This window comes from Phyllostomus discolor, chromosome 3, assembly GCF_004126475.2.
Source record: "Phyllostomus discolor isolate MPI-MPIP mPhyDis1 chromosome 3, mPhyDis1.pri.v3, whole genome shotgun sequence".
NCBI lineage: Eukaryota > Metazoa > Chordata > Mammalia > Chiroptera > Phyllostomidae > Phyllostomus > Phyllostomus discolor.
Window position 1 is genome coordinate 83,882,745 of NC_040905.2, and position 21,673 is coordinate 83,904,417.

The following is a 21,673-nucleotide window of genomic DNA, read 5'->3' on the forward strand; positions in this document are numbered from 1 at the left end:
TTTCTCTCTGCCCTTGATAGTCTGAAATCTCAACAGGTAAATGTCACTAGTACGGGTTGTTGTTTTATATTAAGCAGGTGCTCAATGAGTTCTTAATCTGAAGGCATACCTGGAGTCATACAAAAAATATTTTTATTGTTTGAGAATATTTTCTTATTCTTTATGGGAGGCTTATTAGTTTTATAGAAAATCTCCTGGATTCATTCTGTGTGTGCCTTATCTTTTCACCTACCTTTTCTCTCATGTTCTTTATTCTATGCTTTGAGAGATCTCTATATTTTATATTCTACCTCTTTTAATTTTTATTTCTCTGTTATGTTTTTTAATTCCCAATGTCTCTTATTCTCTGATTGTTTCTTTTTTATAAGAACCTGTTCTTGTTTCATACAAGCCATATTTTCTCAAATCTCCCTGAAGATACTAATAGAATTTTTAAAGGTCTCTTCTGCTATTTGATTTATGTTTCTTCCTTTGGGATTAGTTGTCCCATTTGTTTTTCTTGTCTTTTCCCTTCCATGGTTCTGTTTTCCCATGAAAGTGGCCCTTGATTGCCCATCCAATGAGATTAGTTATTCTGGGTATTTGTTATTGGATCCTTTGCTTTGGGTATATAAGTGTGGTCCTTCTATAGGGTGTGTTACTGAAGTTCCTCATTGTAGAGAATGGGGGGAGAGAGCCAGCTATTAGGCTGGGGACTCCATGAGTACCAGTATGACTCAAATGGCAAAACCCTTGTCCAACCCAAACGCTTCATTCATTTTCTTTAGGGACATTGACCCTTTTTTAATGGGGTGGAGTGTATGCATGAGGGATAAAACCAGGCTGCTAGTCACTCTGCTATGGTGGGTCGATATAGTGTGTGCTATGGCACAGGTATGGTCCAGCGCCTCTTCTTATGCCGGTCTTGAGCACAGAGCCTCTCAGGGCTGCTGAGAAGATTGGCTCCCCCCTACAATGTCATCCCCTTCCTGAGGAGGTGTGGATTGGGGCTTCCTCTGCGCACTTTTCCTCATTGGCATGCTTCTGCTTTCTGTCTTGTAGAAATTGGTTAATCTCTCTTGGTGTTTGTCCCTTTCTCCCTGTCCTGTTCTGTTCATTGTTCTGTGTTGTATTCCCTTTGGTTTCCTTTTTCTTTCTTCCTTTTTTAAAATACCTACCATGATTAAATTCAGGTTAAAAAAAAGGTCCAAGTAGCAGTAACCTTTAAAAGAATGTTGGGGGGGAGCGGAGTTTTATCCTGTTAAAAAACAAGTCTGAACCCCAGCCTAATGGGCTCAGTGGATTGAGTGCTGGCCTGCGAACCAAAGGGTCACCAGTTCGATTCCCATTCAGGGCACAGGTCTGAGTAGCGCTGCAGGTCCCCAGTAGTGGGTGCAAGAGGCAACCATGCATTGATGTTTCTCTCCTCTTTCTCCCTCCCTTACCCTTTCTTTAAAAATAAATAAATAAAATCTAACAAAAAAGGAAAGAAAAAAAAAGCAATCTGGAAGTGGGCAGGTTGTGGCTCTGGCAGCTCCAGGAGGCTGTTGGGCACACTGGCTCCTTCTTTCTATCTGTCCAGTCATCTGGAACATCTGGCTTCCATCCTGAGAGCTGCCTCATGATGGCAGATGGTCATGACAGCTCCAGCCATCGTGGTCACATTTTAAGAAGGAAGCAGGTGAAAGGGGTGTAGGATAGAAAGAAAAAGCTAGCTGAGTTTGCTCCACCTTAAAAGAGTTTCTATGAAGAGACCGTCTCAGTGACTTCTGATTACCTTTGGGTTCCACTTAGCTTTTTGGCTAAACTTAACAGAATTCATTTTTCGTCTCAATAATATAGTTCTTTTGGTGAGGACGATAAGAAAAATAGGCTTGTAGTCTCAGCACTTCCCCACTATCATTTTAATGGCACTTCAGGTGTGGAGGAAGGAGGCAGCTCAGGTCCAGCCTAGTATCTTGCACTAGAAGTGCTGATCTTTGAAATGCACAAAGACTCCTTTGTTTTTCATGACCTGCAACAAATTTTAGCCTAGAATGGTTAATGGTGAATAAATACTAATGCATGGGAAGAATTTTGTATTACAGTTTTAGCTGCTGGGGTTTGACTGTGCATTTTCTTAGAGATTTTTTACTGTTTCTTTGCATGTGTAGTAAAGGAGTAATCAGTAGGTTTTTCAAGTTTTTAATTAGAATATTTTAATTCATTCCATTTTGGGGACAGTGTTAGTTTCCTATTGCTGCTATAGCATGTTAGTACGAATTTAGTGGGTTAAAACAACGCAAATTTACCTTATAGTTCTCAAGGTTAGAGGTCCAAAGTGAGTTTCACTAAGCTAAAAAAATCAAGGTGTCAGTAGGCTATGAGAGAGAACCTATTCCTTCCCACTCCAGCTCCCAGAGGTTGCCTGGGCTCTTGACCCTCCCTCCATTGTCAGAGCAAGCCACTCCCAACCTTTCGCTGAGTGTGACCCTCCAGTCTTCCTCTTATCTAGTTTCTTGTGATTTGATTGAACTTGCCTGGATAGCCTAGAATAATCTCTTCATTGTTTAATCAGATATGCAAAGTACCTTGACAAGTAAGGTAATATTCACAGGTTTAGGATGTGGTGTATAGTAGGATACACCTAACACAGATATTCCTACTTCCGCTTCCAATATAACTTTTTTTTCTTTATATTGTCCCTTAAAATGGCTTCCCCCAAAGGCTTAGCTGAGAACCTTCATTCAGTTTTCATGAATAGAATTTGGACCTAATTCTTAAGAATGCTGGAAGCATCAGTCTCTGTTTTTTAGTTCATTTTATTATAAAACTTTCAGGAAATTCTCTAAATGATGTGGTCTAGCTCACACGGCATTTACGGTGTGATGGGCATGAACAATGGCATTTTGTTTTGCTTTTTTTATGTGAAAAACATGTAGAGAGGCTTTTCATCAGAAAAGTACTTTGTGCAGACAAAATTTCATTGTATTAATTAATTTGGAAAATTATAAACTTTTTTACTTTTTAAAAATTCATTTACTTTTAATTTTTTAGGAAAAAAAATAATTCCAGTTTGAAATACAGATGATGTACAACAATAGCAACAACTACCAAAAAGACAAAAATTTTATCCTAAAATCTGAACATTTAAGGCAGCTAAGTAAAGAATTTTTTGGTAATTTCAGTGTTATTATATTTTCCTCTTATCTTTTTGTTGGAGATAACAGTTCCCTTTTTTTATTGGCTTCCCCTCATAACGTCTTTATAATTAAGAGACACTTTCTATGTGTTTTTTTGTTTCTGTCTTTATAGCTTAAGAAATGTATCAAAACTCCAGAAATCCCTTCTAAACATGTGAGGAACTGGGTCCCCAAAGTGTTGGAACAACGACGACAAGGTTTGGAAACATATTTACAGGTAAGATGTGTTTAGATCCTCAGTTAACCTAATGCAGTTTAAGTAATCATTTAGCTTGATATTTTTTTTCTCACGACTTATGGGTGAGATGCAAAAGATATGAAGCAACCAAACACTCTAGATTAAAATAAAGTTTAAAATTATAGATATGTTTTTAACTGGTTCTTTCAGCTTTAATTAGGTTGTATTTAAAATTAGTTATGTGGATCAGGGAAATGGAAATTAGTATAAAGGTAAAAACTGATATCAAAAGAGTCTGTTATTGCGGGGTTTTTTTTTTAAATTCAGCTCTACAAAATAGATTTATTGCTTTCTCATAATATTCCCTGCCTTTAGGTTTTTGGTGTTGGGGAGATAGTAAGAAAAACTAAATAATTTCCAGTGGACCTGGCTAATATATCTTTGGAATCAAATTGAAAATGAGTGTATACAAATTGCTTCTAATGAAGTGCCAACTTCTTTGAAAACTAGAATTTATATTTTTAAAAGAATGAAGTAGGTTGCTTTTTTCTGCACTGAGAATTGTAAACAAAATGACCCGAATAAGGTAGACGGAAGTTTTCTTTCTCTGCTGAGTGATAGGAAAAGCAAAAGGAAAGTGTCTGCTTCTCTGAGATTTGAAACAAAAAAACCTAGAGGGCTCAGGCGACTATTCAGTGTGGTCACCATTATCCAAAGGACACTGCCCAGGGCAAGCGCTGAGGTAAGGTTGTGGGGGTGGGCACAGCATGTGGCAGCTGTGCGTTCAGGCAGGACACCTGAGTCCACTTCAGAGGCTGACGCATGAGAAGGACTGAGGTAGTGTGAGATTAGGGGTTGGGGAGTCTTGGCTCTCAAAGAAAAGTTGGATTTCACCCAAGGGTTACAAATTTACCACGATGATCTATCCTTATATAAGACATGCTACATCAAAGTTATTGGCAGCCATGACTGTCTTCTTCCATTGGTACCTCCCTGACCCCTTTAGCACTGACCCTAGGATGGGTTCTGTTCAGGAGGGCAGCTAAGGGCTGTGTTAAGCCAGCATACTATTTCCTCTACAGAACTTTTCTGAGTGATTTTACCTGAATGGCTGGTGATTAGAGGCTGCGGAGAAGCTGTCACTAAAGGCTTGTACTTAGTGATAGATTCAGAGGACTCTCTCCCTGTGGATAGATGCTGAGTCTCTCCTGGCCTCCTGTAGTTTTCCTGGTCTTTATTCTGCTCAGATAGGAATGCTGACAACTGGCAGCCCCCAGAGCATCTGAGGAGGGCTCTCTTCACTGCTTTTGCTCTTTTGCTTTTGCACATGGTGGTGAGTTCTTCACTGACTCTCCCTGGGAGTGGGAGATTAAAGGAATTGGGGACCACAAATGACAGGAAAGTGTGTGGCTGTGTGCTTTGAGAGTATGGATATGGAGCTAGTAGACATCCAGAGCTTCAGGCAATACTGTAGAGTAAAACCAAACCAAAAACTAAAAAACAAGACTTTAAACATTGTATGCAAAGGGTAAAAATGCATGTTCTCTATAATTAAATGGTGTAGGTAAACAATGCGTTATTTGTAAGGCACATTTTCCAAAGATATTGTGTATCTTCAAGCTTTAGTTCTGAAGAAAGCTTTATTCTTTTTCCTCCCATTGTATTTGACACATGACTTCCATTACTACTCAGTGTAAACATTTTAAGTTGTTTGTACTTTGAATATAAATATGCGGCTAAAATCATCTGGCACAGAGAGGAGTTTACAGTGACAGTCAAATGGAGCTTAGAATTCTGTAGTCTCAGAAACAGGGCTTGAAAGATGTGGTTGAAGTACTGAGAGGGCTTGTTTCCTATTGTGTATTTAGTATTCAATTTGTTGTCAGCTAAATCCCTGGGGATGTCACTTCTAGTCAAGATGGTGGGGAGGCAGACATGGCTCTCGCCTCTTTGCACAACCACATCAAAATTAGAACTAAAGTGTAGAATAACCATCACCCGGGAATGTCAGAAATCTAGTTGAATGGAAGTCTGACAACTATGGAATTAAAGAAACCACATCCATCCAGACTGGTAGAAGGGGTGCAGATGCAGAACGGCCTGGACCCACACCCACATGTGGTGGATAAAAATTTTGGAGGGATATCTCAGGAATGAGGAGTCCCAGCCCTACACCAGGCCCACCAGCCCAGGGTGCCAGTGCCAGGAAGATAAATCCCCACAACTTCTGGCTACAAAAACCAGTGGGGATTGAGTCCATGCAAGAAACTTCCAGAGCCCCAAGCAGTTCCTCTTAAAGAACCCACACATGGACTCACCTACTCAGACTCACTCCCTCTGAGCTCCAGCACCAGGGTAGCAGCTTGGAAGGCACCAATGAATGATATACAGGGAGAAGCTGAAGTATCTGGCGTCAAGGTAAACAGAGGCCATGTTCCTTTTTTGAGCCCTCCCCCCACAGAGCTGGCAAGCTGGTGTCATATCTGACACTCCATCAACTTGGCTAACACTGATCCTCCTTAGAGATCCCCAGAGACTCTGCCTCACCCAAATTGTGGGCCAACCCAAGCTGCTTTTCTACATGAATGGCTGGTCTTGGCTCATGCTTCACAACTTCCTAAGTCCTATTAAACGAGCATGAACTGGCTTCAGTGAGCCTCAGGCACTGCACTAGGAGCAGCCAGCTAAGATTCACAGCTTGGCTTCACCTGGGAATCCCCAAGCCCAGCACAAGTAGCAGCCATCTCAGATTGCTTTAAAGCTCAGGCAGAGTACCCTGGGGAAAACACAAGTGGGGGCTAACCTTGGCCTGCATAACTCAGGAAACCTCAGGACCAGCACACCCAGTGGACAGCTATAGACCACATCAGAACACTACCACCCTACTCCTGCACAGCTGATCCTCCATACAGGGTGGAAGCTGGTGGTCAGTGATCATAGCCAGTCCTTACAGCTGACTGGCCAAGCTAAATCCCTCCCAATGACCTGTCAACAGTAACAAAGGCTCCACTACAAGAGGAGGGTGTACTCAGCCCACCCAAAGGGCTCACCTTGAGTGCCCAGCTTGAGTGATAGGGGAGGCTATGCCACTGGACCCCACAGGACACCTACTCTACTAGGCCACACTACAAAAAGAGAGAATCAAAGCAGCTCTACCTAATCCACAGAAACAAACACAGGGAGGTTGCCAAAATGAGGAGTCAAAGAAACATGGCCCAAATGAAAGAATAGATCAAAACCAGAAAAAGAGCTAAACAAAACAGAGATAAGTGAACTGTCAGATGCAGAGTTCAAAACACTAGTTATAAGGATGCTCAAGGAACTTAGTGAGGACCTCAGCAGCATAAAGAAGACCCAGTCAGAAACAAAGATAAACTAATTGAAATAAAGAACAGTTTACAGGGAAACAACAGTAGAATGAATGAAGCTGAGAATGAAATCAATGATTTAGAACATAGGGAAGCAAAAAAACAACCAATCAAAACAACAAGAAGAAAAAAGAATCCCCCAAAAAAGAGGATAGTCTAAACAGCCTCTGGGACAACTTCAAGTGTTCCAACATTTTGCATCATAGGGATGCCAGAAGGAGAAGAGAAAGAGCAATAAATTGGAAGTCTATTTCAAAAAATAATGAAAGAAAACTTCCCTAATTTGGTGAAGGAAATAGACATGAAAGTCCAGGAAGCACAGAGAGTCCCAAACAAAGTGTATGCAAAGAAGCACACTCCAAGACACAGTATAGTTAAAATGTCAAAGGTTAAAGACAAAAAGAGAATCTTAAAAGCAGCAAGAGAAAAGTAGTTAGTTAACTGCACAGGAGTCCTTCTAAGTCTATCAGCTGATTTCTCAAAAGAACTTTGCAGGCTAAAAGGGATTGGCAAGAAATACTAAAAGTCATGAAAAGCAGGGACCCACAGCCAAGATTGCTCTATCCTACAAAGCTCTCATTCAGAATCAAAGGGCAGATAAAGAGCTTTCCAAACAAGAAGAAATTAAAGTTCATCATCACCAAGATATTATATGAAATATTAAAGGACTTATTTAAGAAAAAGAAGATCAAAACTATAAAGAATGAAATGGCAAAAATACATATCTGGCAACAGTTGAATCTAAAAAAACAAGTAAAGAAGAAGGACAGAGACAGAATCGTGGATATGGATAATGTTTTGATGGTTGCCAGATGGGAGGGGGGTAGAGCAGAATGGGTGAAGAGGTGAGCGGAATAAGAAGTATAAGTTGGTAGATACGGAATAGCCATGGGAATATGAAGTACAGTATAGTAAATGGAGTAGTCAAATAACTTACACACATGGCCAGTGGACATGAGTAATGGTGGGGGGATTGCCCGAGGGAGTGGGGGATGCTGGGTGGAGGGGAGCAAAGGAGGAAGAATCAGGACAACTTTAATAGCATAATCAATAAAATATAATTTTTAAAAAGTTACTCGGTATGTATTGGGTTAGCCAAAAAGTTTGTTTGATTTTTTTCCGTGAGATGGCTCTGGTAGCACTTAGTTGTCTTAAAAAAAAAAAATCCCATCTAGTTCAAAGGAGTTTTCTCTCCCTATTGCACCTGATTCAATTTGCAGGCAGTGGAAATTAGATGGAAATTGTAAAGATGAGTGTGAATGCTTTACCCAAGTGAAGTAAAAACCCTGGCTTAAGTTTCATTTCTTGATAACTTTTGGTCATTAAGTTCCTTTTAAAATAAAAAGTGTTTAAAACTAGAAAAAAAAGATGATAGTTATTACTGTTCCTTCTACTCACCTGTGTAACTCCAGTTAGCGTCCCAATCACCCTGAGAACTTATACCTGTGTCAAACTCCAGGGTGTATATGTCACCAGCACTTCTCAGCAGATGATGTCCTGTCCCTAACCCTTCTGGGCATGAGTTGGCTGGGATGGCCCAGTTCTGGCCCATAAACCCGAGGAAGTATTAATACTGCAAAGCCATACCATTTCCAGCTCATAGGGCACATAGACATTTTCTAGTCCAGTTTGCCTTCTGCTCTTTGGTTATGTTCATGACCATCCCGCTGGCCTCAGTTTCTCACCCATAAAACAGGCAGATTAGCTCCTAAGAGGGCCAGAGAAAATGGCTCTTCCTCTTATCCAAGGAGCAGCTTGGTCAGTGCAAACATTCCCTAAGGTGGCCCGCACCACTCTTGTATTTTAGAGATGGAGAAAAGGTCCAGTGGTGTAAAGAAGCTCGCCTCACTTCCTGGAGTATATTCATTAGAGATTGGACTGAAATTTTAGTTTCTTAATTCTTAGTATTGTTTCTTTTCAGTATGCACTGTAGATTTTCCAAGTCGGGAGAAGTTTTTCAGTCTTGACAAATAATTTCACTTAGGAATAATAATAATGATAATAATATTAAAGAGAAATAACCTTATAATCATCAAGTAACACAATTTAATTGACTAATCTATGCCCCAGCTTCCTTGATAGATCAGTAGATTGGTGCTTCTTTCCATCTATAACTTGAATATTTAAAATCCAATGAGAACTATGAGAATGTGTCAGTTTTCTGTATTAAGTCATCTGGATAGACACAAAAATCTTAATAAATTATTGGGGTTTCAAAAACTGATTTGATCATTAAACATGTTTTATATAATAATTTCATGTTCTCTTTTGAGAATACTTCCCTTATTTCTTGAGATCCCACTGAAATAAAAGTATAAAAACTTCAGAAGGAATAAATTTCAACAGTTAAGTAGTGGATGGTCAGGGGAAAGAGGGGATCATCAAAGGAAGAAAAATTGTTGACAACTTTCTGGAAGATGGAATGCCCTGGGAGTGTGGGAGTGGGTGCAACACAGAGCAGAAAGCAGCAGTCCGAACTTGGCCATGTGATGTATGCTGTGGTGGGGAGCTTCTTAGGATTAGCAGGTCAGGTAGAGGCCGAGGTGAGCAGTGAAAGTGAAAACAAGTGGTTTCATTCAGGCTGTGTGAATGGGACAGGTGCCCAGGCTACTTACTCTGTACAGAATATAGGCAGCCTGATGTTTATGACCAGGCAAAAAAAAAATTTATGACTTTTTTTTCCTAAAAATGAAACAATACAACAAAATATAGGGTTTGGCACAAATAACACCCCTGTTTTATTGCAAAATCTTTTATTACAAATCATAAGCATGTAACTCTGTAACATAACAATATCATACTCAAGCAGACCATATGACATTTTAGGTGAAATATTCAAATTAAAACTATAAATTATTACACCCATGTTATTACCCTACCGACCACACTCAAGCAGGCCTTACTTCTGCTGGACCCTGTATTAAACAGAATGGCTGAGGAGAGCTAAGGCTTCTATGAGGATAGTGGGACCCCTAATAGACAACCCCCATGGAAAAGCCTGGCAGGCTGCATGCTCCACCTATACTGTCTTTGCACTTGGAAGAGGCGTGCGGCGCGCATGCTGCTGATGGAGCAGCAGAGGAAACCCACCCAAGGTGTCCGGGCTGCTTTTCAGTGAGATCTGTAACCAAGGAGAGCCAGGCACTTGCAGAAAACAAGCAGTATGAACAGAAAGACCAACATGAACTCAAATCCTGACTCTTCAGGAAAGATAATTCAGGACACAAAATATATCTTAAAAATTGATTTCATAGGAACTTGCATGTGGCTCACCAAGTCTCTAGGTTCTGAAATGTAATCCTTTCTTTTTCCTGAAGAAATCCTTTTTGGTGATGAAAAATATTGATTTGATAAACCAAGTTTCACAAAGGGATTACATCTAAAGATGACATTAAGATACTGTGGAAAAGGAAAAATCGGAGAACACACAAATTATTAGAATTATTGTGTTATCCTATTGAAAACATTCAGTAGCTGCTGTGTAGTTGGGATGCTGTTCCATGAAGTACAGGTACAAAAACTCTCCAACAGAAGGTAAGAGACCTAGAGGATGCTTCCAGGTCTAATGTCTTACTTCTTTCTAGCATCCCAGAGAGAAGCGAAAAGGGAAGATACAAAAGTAGGGGAGGGAATAGTCAAAGGAAAAATAGTTGTAAGTTTCCTTAAGCTCAAGGATATGAGCCTGTAGATAGAAAGGGTGCGTCAAGGGCAGTGTACGAAGAATGACAGAAATGCTGTAATGCTTCGACATAGCTGGCAAAATTTCCTTGTCTGAGATGAAGATTCATAATCTTTGCGAAAAGAAAGAACAAATGGTGGTTAAGGTTGAGGTTTACTCATGGCTTCACTTGTTATTTGAGGCTGATGTTACGGGCAGGTCCCTCTCCTTTCTTCAGTAATGACATTAATTACAAACTGGCATAATTTTCAGGCAAAGACTTTTTACAGGAATTTTGCATACATCAATTGTTCCATTTGTTGCAGTTGTATGAAATTTCTCTTTCTGAGAAAGGTACCCACGTCTTAGGTCACTTACTTGAGAACAGCTGTTTATATTTTCACCTTTTTCATAAGGAGTGGACAGTAATTAAATGTACATTGAGTGTTGGGCGCTAAACATAAATAGCTCCCAGAAATCATGACTAAGGATAATCTAAGCTGCTGTAAATCCTTGAAAAATAGTTCATTTGAAGAAAACCACTCCACAGCTGGGGCAATGGTGGTCTGTTGTACAATAGTTGCAGGATGGTATCTTCAGAAAAGTCTATTATCTGCGAATCTTCCCCTCACTCAATCTTTAAATTATATAGTATAGTATAAAGTTCCATTGGGTCAGCAGTCTGCACTGAATCAAAGAGTATTATATTTTCAATGTTTTCAGCAGCACATTGAAGCATTTATTAAAATTGATGATGTGTGCTTCAAAATGTGCATGCTCTAATTAAAGTATAGTGTGCTGTATGTAACCACATCGTTTGTTAAGCACGCTACTGCAACCTCCTATAACTTAACTTAGCCACTTGTTCTATTCTAAAAAAAGTATGTTAAAATTTCCCACTTGTATTTTCATGATTACTGATACAATTAGGCTTAGTTCAACTATCTGAGCTTTCTATTATTCCCTCTCTGTTTTTGAAGGTTGTTTCTTTTTTTTTTTTTTTTTTTTTTTTTTTGCCCACTTTTGAATTGCTGTCACATTTCCTTCCTTTTCTCTTTCCATTTCTCTGTTAGTTTATATCTGTTCTTTTAGTGGTTACCTATTATCTTTAGTTTCCTCTTGAACATTACAAGGACATGAGAATGTTTAAGTCTGATCACTCTGAATATAGGATTCTGGGTTAATAAGGTTTTTTTTTTTTTGCCCCCATCATTTGGAAATATTGTGTATTTCCTTCTGGCACCATGACTTGTGATTTTAAAACATCCATTGTCATATACATTGTTTTCCATCTATTATGTCAGGTGTTGTGTTAAAATGGCTGTTTTCAAGATTTTATCTTTGTCATTAGTTTCCAGAAGTTTAATGGTGATATGTTGTGGTGTGTATGTGGTCTTGCGTTGTTTCTGTTTGGACATCTCCCAGCTTCTTGAGTCTGTAGGTTTGTCTTTTTCCAGGTTCAGAAGTTTTTAGCCATTATTTAATTAAGGAATTTTTTGGTTTCTCCCTCTTTCTACTCTCCCTCTAGTGCTCTGATGACAGATATATAGAGTTTTTGTTATAGTCCAACAGGGCCCTGAGGCCCTGTTCATTTTTTTAGACTGTTTTCTCTCCATTGGTCTGGTTGAGTAATTTCTGTTGTTCTGTCTTTCAGTTCACTGATTCCCTATTTAGTTTCTTCCATCTGTTGTTTAACCTGTTCGCTGAGCTTTGTATTTTGGTTATTATATTTTTCAGTTCTAAAATTTCTGTTCAATTCTTTTTTATAGCTTTTATTTTTTTTTGCTGAGACTTTATATTTCATTACTTTGTTGAATTTTTCTTTTTTCATTTGTTTCATACATGTTCATATTTACTTACTAAAATATTTTTATCATGGCTGGCATAAAATCATTGTAAGATGATTTTATCATCTCTGTCATCTCAGCATTAGCATTTATTGACTGTCTTTTTCATTCAGTTTGAGATCTTCTTGGATTTAGTATAATGAATGATTCTGATTGAATCCTAATAATTTTGCATTCTGTTATAAGACTCTGAATCACTTTATTTAAACCTTCTGTTTTCACTGGCTTTCTCTGATACTGTGCAGTCTGGAGAAAGTGGGGGATGGGCACTCCACCTCATCTCTGCCAGGTGCAGGTAGAAGACTGAATTCCCCACTTGCCTTCCTTGACACTCAGGGTAGGAACGGTGCTCCTCATTACTGCTGAGATGAAGGGAGTTCCAGCAGCTCTCTGTGTGGTCTCCACCGACTGCATGGGAGGGAGCGCATTACTGGCTCATGGGGATGAAAGCCCTGACTCCTTACTTGGCCTTCTCTTACACCGCCTGGCATTGGGTGCCTTGTACACCCTCATGAGTGTTTCCACACTAGGTCTAGGCTTCCCAGGAGACCTTGGCTGGCATGACTGGAGGTAGCGACAGTTTTTTTGTGGTGTTTGGCAGGAGTAGAATGGTCGGTGTCTAAAAGGTTTCTGTGTCACTAGAATGTCTCTTATACAATTCTTTTTCTAAAAGAAACAAGCTTTATTGGGGCTTCATTTGTTTACATCTCTTGGCATTTCCTGGTTGCCAGCTTTTCTGTTCCAAGTTGACATATATGAGGTAGAACAAAAATCCAGGTAAGGTAAAACTTACCACTGTGTCATTCCTTGGGTCTTCTTTCTTCCCTTAACCTTTTATAATCTTTTTATGTCTGTTTATAAATAAAGTCCAGGGTTTTAGTTCTACTTAGCAGAGGAATAAGAAAAAGTACATCTAGTCCTTCTTATTGGAGGTGGAGGTTCATTCATTGACTTAAATTTTAATGGGTTTTTTTTTTATTCTAAGAGTTCTTTTTTATTTTTTCTAATCTGTCTAGATGTTTTTTGGTTATATTTTCAAATTTCTGTTTTATCTCTTTAGACACATTAACTCTTAGTTTCCCTGAAAAAAAAAAAAAGATAACCACCCTTAATCATCAGAATCCAGTAGACCATTTTTAGTTTTCTATAATATTAAGATTTTTAATTAATAATTTACAGAAATTCTAAGGGAGTGAAAGACAACTTTAATAGAATTTTAATAAGAATTACAGCATAGCAAACTCAGAATCTTTTTTAAAAAAGATTTTATTTATTTATTTTTAGAGAGAGAAGGGAAGGAGATAGAGAGAGAGAGAGAAACATCACTGTGCAGTTGCTAGGGGTCATGGCCTGCAACCCAGGCATGTACCCTGAGTGGGAATCGAACCTGCTACACTTTGGTTCACAGCCTGCATTCAATCCACTGAGCTATGTTAGCCAGGGCTATAAACTCAAAATCTTAGTCCATATTTTTCTGGTTTTTAAATGGGCAACGACATCCTTTGAACAGTGTACCTGACAGATTATCACCTGGTGTGCATGAGCCTGAAACATGAATTATCTTACACGTACTGATTCAAGATATTAAATATGCTTCTAATAGGCTCTAGTTTACCATTGCTTATGGTTCTTCTTACTGGACATGATTGATAAAATCCAATACTTTGGGAAACCTGACGGTTAATAGTTTTTTTGAGAGAGAGAATTGCTAATATCTTTGTAGCATAATTGCAAAATGTTTTCATTTTTAGGTTTATAAACCAAGTTTAATAACTAAATCAAAGAATTTTTTTAAATTTATAACTTATCTATTTCCTTCCACTCACCTTTCTGTTTGCTTATCTAGTAAATAATTTTGTCAAATAAATCTTAGTATACAATCATCATAAAATGTGACAGAATACTATTCCATGTTCTTTTAGCAAAATAAAATGGTCCAGCTGCTTGATGCAAAATAGTATGGTAAAATTCTTCCTGTTGAATGAGCAGCCCCAAGAAAATAAATAACAAATTTCCCTTTTCCTCACTGACTCCTGCATTTGAGAAAATTCGTGGACGGTATCACCTGAAGTATCATGATCTGAGGTTTCATTTATGCAGCCAGTCTTGCTGTACGTTGTGGGAGCCACCAGTCCCATGTGGCTATCGAACATTTGAAATGTGATTAGTCTAAAATGTTCTATAAATGTAAAAAACTACACAGATTTCAAAGCAATAGTACAAAAAGGGATGGAAAATATCTCAATAATTTTTGTAATGACTACATGTGAAATAGTATTTCCTATATATTGGGTTAAACAAAATTTATTTTACTCATTTCTTTTTACGTTTTTAATGTGGCTATAAGAAAATTTAAATGTTAAGTAGGTGGCCTATGCTCTACTTGTGCTGGGTAGTGGAGGTCTATGGTACTCTGTCTGTTCCTACAGTCATTGGCTAAGGCTTTTAATAATTGTGAAACACTTTTCCCTGTCCGTTTTTCCCTTACCATTTTCGATAGAAAATGAGAATTGCTGAATATTTAACAATATTCAATGAAACATTTAAAAAAACTTTAAAAATGATGCCTTCAGACCTCTTTGTAAAATAATGAGTAATTTGGGGCCACATGATAAGGAGACTTGCCTTAGGGGGTGATCACACAATTCAATGTACAGATGATGTATTGCAGAATTGTATACATGAAGCTTATATAATTTTATTAACCAATGTCACCCCCAATGAATTGAATGAAAAACAATTTTTAAGAAGAAAACTAAAGTGTGTAAAATGATTATCATTTATTTCATTATCCTTCTAGACTATTCCATAATTCTTTAATTTTCTTATTCAAGTATTTTCTTATCATAGTTGGAAATAATGGATGTGTAATGATGAAATGATACTTAGGATTATGAAGTAGCAAACTATTACAAGATATAGGAAAAAAATAAGATCACTGAAACTCCATAATGCATATCTTAAAAGAATACAATGGATCCATATGGTAATCATAAGATAGCATTTGGTTCTATTTTTAAAAGATACATAATTTTTCTGTTTTTGGAAGACATGGAAAAGTATTAAAGTCATAAAATATCTGTTCTCACAAACAGAAGTGTTCAAACTTTTTGCCCTTTGAAAGTAATCTGTCATTTATCTCTGATACATATATGATCTTTTTATTTCTGGTGTTCTTCTGTTTTACTGTGGAACCTTTTTACTATAGTTGTTCTATATCTAGTTGTAGATGTTTTTAATTTATGTTTTTAAGACTTTGTGTGTGTGCATATTCCCTGCAGCTGAATGTAGGTGCCTTTCAATATTTCTGGAAAATGCTCAGGTATCATATTTTGTAGTGTTTTCTTCTCCCCATTTTTCTGTTCTATCCTTTGAGTCTGATCACTGTAATAACTGATGTCTTCATAGGTGTAAGTTATCTGTCTGTTGTTTCTGCTGGATCTCACTCATGGTGCTTTCTTTCTTCATAGTGTATGTGTAAGTGTGTTTCATTTATTTGGGATTTTTATGAGTTTTGGCAGAGTAATCAATTTCCTTGTACTTTTATCTTTGGGAATTTTTTATGGCCAGTGTTGAACTTGATTTATGCAGAGAGATTTTTATTTGCTTTTGCCAATCACTTGAGAACACTATGAGCTGGGAGTTCTTAGCTTGAAGGGATATTGGGACCACCCAAAAGCAATTAACATTAATTACAAATCTTTGAAAATATTAATTTCTCACTCTCCCTTCCCCTGGGGATGTATTTTTCAGCAGCTTTATCTGGAGCTCACCTGTTAGGGTTCACAAACTACCCCTGGGACAGAGCCAGCTTTCGTGCTTATTTATCTGTCAGGACTTCTATTTGTACTCAACTTAAGGTTTCTGTAGACTCTTTACTTTCTTAACACCTCTGTGATGCATTTTTAAAATTATGCATATATGGCATTTTCAGGATCCTAAGGACTGCTTGCCAAGGAAATCTGAGCCCTAGTGAGTGCTCAGACATACAGGCAGTAGGCTTAATGTCATGGCGTTCACAGAATAATAGTCTCTGTGTCTTCCCTTTGACCCTTTGAATCCCACCACCCATCACTGTGCCTGGTAAGACACTGTCTTCCGAAGCAGGCTGCGTTCCTGCTTCCATTGGGCATATTTTCCAGCCTGTTATCTTTCTCTTCCACTAGTTTCTTTACTTTCTCAAAGATTCCCCTTCACATTTATGCAATGCAAACTGCTTTTAAAATGCTGGAATGGTGTTTTATCTCAAAAATTGTTGGATAAACAGTTGGTCTGTTTACCCAAACCATTGCCTCATCACCTGTTGCTACATGAAAATTCTTAAACAAGGTCCCAGTTACCTCCGGAGGCATGTGGTCATTATGTCAGGCAGGTGCGCCTGGCACCACCGTGGTGTTTTCTCAGAAAGTGTTCTCTGTGACTTGATAGGCAGTTTCTGTCTTGTTGGAACATGCCCTTAAACCATTTTGTGAGGCACATTTTCTTCGGCACTAAAATGTATTCATGGACTTACTTTAATGACGGTAAACCACTTTTAAATGTGACATTGTACTCAACGTTACCTAAATGCCTATTTTATAGCCAAGAGCCAGTTTTTATTTGTATATTTTCATCTTTTCTTTATTAAAGAGTACTATCAATTAATATCCTTTCAGGGGCCCTTTTCTCAAAGTCCTGTGCACACCCACAAAGTTTTTGGTTTTTTGGTTTTTAATCACTCCATGAGGATTGTAGGGTAGGCACAGTTGAGCTGAGAGTAACAGACTAAATTAAACTGAACTGAGATACAGGTTTGTAATGTTTTCAAGGTTCACTTACAAGAGAAGGGGTTCCCTCTTGCTTACCTCAGCAAAATTGCAAACCATGGCTTACCATACACTTCTGGGATCATGAGAAAAGGTTAAATTTAGAACAGGTTTCTATTTAAGATCCTAGAATTACAATTATCTCTAAGTTACCTTTGCTTCTTAGAGGTGTTTTCTCATTATCATCTTTCATATAATCATAGATATTTATAAAGGTCAAAAATTTCCTATGTAAAATATTTTTATCCTTTTTTCCCTTCTACTTTCCATTTCCATGGTTTTAACCCAGACCCATATATCTGTCCCTAGCCATCCAACTCTGGCCGAGGAGTAATTGAAATTTTCTCTTTTAATTCACCACTAACAAGATAAAGGCCTTGATGAAGCCTAGTAAACTCAGAATGTAGCAGAGAAGCCTCATGCTTTCCCAATGGCCACCTAATCCCTTAGCTCAGGGCCTTACATTTTGAGTTTAATTCACAGGTTAAGGAGTGCTGTAATGATAGCTTCACTTCGTATGAAGAACTTCCTTTAAACTGCAACTGAAGTAAAAAACAAGACCTAATGCATTGGGGGAGGGGTTTATTGGTGAAAGAGGGATGTCAAAAAAACACAGTAGAAACCTATAGCAGTAACACTATCTGTGAAGGTGCTGCTTACAGCACGAGACAAACGTTCTTTGTTCTCGTTAAAGATTGCGAACAGTGTGTTAAATAATATTAATGGCTGGGATTGTCAGTACTTAACAGTACTTTCCTTGTACAAGTGATTTTATTGATCGATACAGACTCAATGTAACAGGGGCAGATTATTTTTACTGATTTTATCAAAACCTTAACCAAGTTTGTTAGTGCACCACATCTCTTTAAATAGATCTAGATGATGATGTAGATTAAGGAAAGCAAACCACCATCCATCTCTTTTTGATCGGTTAATAACTTAAATCCATCATTGCTAGCAAGTGTTTTCAGATTCCGATGTGCATACATGTTTCTGTTGTGCCTGCCTAGAAATCCTGTAACCTTGTGTCCATGGTGGGTTTCCATACAGAAAAACCCTAACCACTTATCCAGAATTCTGCAGATAAGGTTGTCATTATAATTGTTGAAATAATTGACAAAATATGAATAAAAAATGCGTTAGAAGTCTCTGCTTTCTAAATTTAGTTTTCATAGGCAGGGAACTATGGATTCTTTGGCTTAATGGTAGTTCTAGAAGGCTTTTCTGTGCTAAGTTAAAAGCACTTTGTGAAGGCTACAAATAATCACCCAGGACAGTGCATGGTATTTCTTCTCAATATATATTTTAAAAGTTTGCATTTTAATTATATAGAATTGTGCTGCTTAATTTCAAATGCATTTTATTTTTCTCACTGATTTGCAGTCTTCCTGTTGATCTCAAAATGACTTAGTACTTCATTTAAAATAATTCTTAGTGAAGAACAATAGTTTTAAACTTCTGGAACCAGTCATATATATTATTCCTTTAAAGAAAACAATACACTTTACTTTCAAGGAAATAAACCAGTATTTTAAAAATTCCGACAGTACCTTCTTGTTCACCTTGGGTGGGCGAGCCTGGCAGAAGCCTGACTGCCACAGCTGCGGATCACGAGCCTGCAGAGGTAATGTAGGTCAGTGGACGGGACATCGGTAATGGCAATTTGAAAAGCTTTAGGCACCTGGAAGATGTGTATGATTTCATGGAGAAGAATCAGTGTGAAAGAAGAGGATGGAATAGAAATAGGCATTCTAGTGTGCTATGGCTGTGAAGCCTTAATCAGGCTTAAAATGGAAAACTTTGGGAGGTTCAAACCTGTGAATCATCAAATGTTGACCACTTGGTTTGGCATCTGTACTGATTAAAAAAATACTTTCAGTTGACAGTAAGAAAGGTTCAGTGACCTAAACTAGAGTCATGGGTTTATAAAATGAATGTTATGGGTTAACCTTCTCCTCAAAGAGTGGGCTGTGCTTGCTGGCACGGCTCCCTGGGGCACATTGTTTCTAGAAAGCACACGGGTGACATGTACGGTGAGAACACACAGACCTGCGCTCATGGCTGGAATGCCGGCTCAGAGCCCCGCCAGGAACCGGAGGTCACTGATGCCCTTTCATGTGGATGGGTAGGCCACGTGCTACTTTCTCTTCACATTGAAACTCATCTTTAAAAGTGGGTTGTTTTCTGCCCTGGCTGGTGTAGCTCAGTGGATTGAGCTCAGGCTGCGAACCAGGCATTGCAGGTTTGATTCCCAGTCAGGGCACATGCATAGGTTGCAGGCCATGGCCCCCAGCAACCGCACATTGATGTTTCTCTCTCTCTCTCTCTCTCTCTCTCTCTCTCTCTCTCTCTCTCTCTCTCCTTCCCTTCCCTCCCTCTCTAAAAAATAAATAAATAAATAAATCTAAAAAAAAGTGGGTTGTTTTATCTGATAAAAAAACTCAACACCTTGAGCTAGCTTTGTATTTCTGTGCATATTAGTTCCTTTAAGGTGGCTATAGTGAGCTTGAGTCTCTCTTTAATATGGCAGTTTTCCACTGAGAAAATTTTAGGAAGCCTGACATTATTCTTGAGATACTGTTGATTTGTATTTTATCGGATTTTTGAGTGATGGACTCATGAGTTTTATATTTTTAAGAATATTTTATTGATTATGCTATTACAATTGTCCCAGTTTTTTCTCTCCTTTATCCCACTCTGTCCTGCACCCCGCTACCCCACCAGCATTCTCTACCCCCTTAGTTCATGTCCATGGGTCACACATATGAGTTCTTTGGCTTCTTCATTTCCCATACTATTCTTACCCTCCCCCTGTCTATTTTGTGCCTACCTATTCTGCTGCTTATTCCCTGCACCTTTTCCCCTCATTCTCCCCCACCCCCTGCCACTGAAAACCCTCCATGTGATCTCCATTTCTGTGATGCTGTTCTTATTCTAGTTGTTTGCTTAATTTGTTTTTGTTTTTTAGGTTCAGTTGTTGATTATTATGAGTTTGTTGTCATTTTACTGTTCATAGTTTTTATCTTCTTTTTCTTAGATAAGTCCCTTTAACATTTCCTATAATAAGGGCTGGGTGATGATGAACTCCTTTAACTTGACCTTATCTGGGAAGCACTTTCTCTGCCCTTCCATTCTAAATGAAAGCTTTGCTGAATAGAGTAATCTTGGATGTAGATTCTTGCCTTTCATGACTTTGAATACTTCTTGCCAGCCCCTTCTTGCCTATGAGGTCTCTTTTGAGAAATCAGCTGACAGTCTTATGGGAACTCCCTTGTAGGTAACTGTCTCCTTTTCTCTTGCTGCTTTTAAGATTCTTTCCTTATCTTTAATCTTGGGTAACTTAAATTTTAAAAGAACTGGCTTTTGTAGCAAGGTTCACTGGTTTAATCAAAAGAAGACCACTAGTATCTGTTCTATAGTCCTTTTCTAATATAAGTAGTTTTTTTTTCACAGACTTAAAGATTCCTCTCCTCGTTGGTAAATATATTTTTAATATAACAGCATTTTTGTTACTGTTTTGATTTATGCATATGTGCATGTTCAACAATTTTGAAAGCTACAAAGAATAAAAATAATTTTCTGTAATTCTGCCATTTGGACCACTGGTTCTGAATCTGGCATTTGCCCTCACAAGGGACAGGGGGTGATGCATAGAGACTTTGTTGGTTGTCATAGCCAAGGGTGGGAATGGTTTTGGCATCTAGTGGGCAGAGGTCAGGGGTGCTGCTGAACATCGTACAGTGCACAGAACAGCCTTCAACAAATAGCCCAAAGTGTGACTGTGCTGAGGTTGAGAAACTTGGATTTAGGCGTCTCAAAACTATGGTGTGCTTCCTCTGTCTGTTTACTCTGCATATAGTAAATCATGTAACAATCAAATATTTTAAAATATATTTTACATATAAAATATATTTCAACCATACGTTTAAAAATATTCGTGTTGTCTCTAGTGCTTTATAAACTCTTCTTTTCATTTAAAAGCATATCACATTTACTATATACCAAATACCTAAGACAAAGATTTTTTTAGTGTCTTAACTTTTTTAATGACAATTTTCAACATATAAAAGGTAGACAAAATCATATACTAAAATCTCAAATGCCCATCATCCAGCTTCAACAATTATTGACTCAGGTGTGGTCTTACCTCTATTTTCATACCTTTCCCACCCTCCCATGTTATTTTGAAAAACTCCCAGTTATCATTTTTTATCTCTAAATATTTCACTATCTACACTGAAAGATGAAGATCTGTTTTAAAAACAATTTAAATAAGGCTCCATAATATTCTGTGCTAAGAATGCATTATAATTTACTTAACTATGAGCCTGCTTTTGAGTTTTGGGGTTGTTTCTAGTTTTCTCCCTAGAGTGTTGCTTTTGTTTCGATCTCCCGATGGCAGATTCTCTGGTTCTACAGGTGAAGTAGCAAGTGTGCAAACTAAGCAAGGCAAGAATGAGCACCAGACCCTTAATTTCATTAAACACTGTGTAACTGGTAAAGATTAATGTACATATCTCTTGCTAATTCTTTCCAATTACTTAGTTCATATAAATTCCCAAGCCTGGTTAATTATGCTGAAGTCAGGCAGTAATTTTGAGTGGTGTTCCGACAACAAGGGAATTTTCCTGGCATAACCTTGCCCTCTCACACAGA

General features: G+C 38.1%; 1 protein-coding gene across 1 annotated transcript in view; it reads left to right on the forward strand.

Moving 5' to 3' along the window:
• Positions 1-21,673, forward strand: part of SNX24 (sorting nexin 24) — a 140,940-nt gene that overhangs the window by 78,231 nt on the left and 41,036 nt on the right. The window contains exon 3 of the mRNA XM_028514771.2: positions 3,274-3,378. Within this exon, the coding sequence (XP_028370572.1) occupies positions 3,274-3,378 (105 nt within the window). The remainder of the gene's footprint in view (positions 1-3,273; positions 3,379-21,673) is intronic.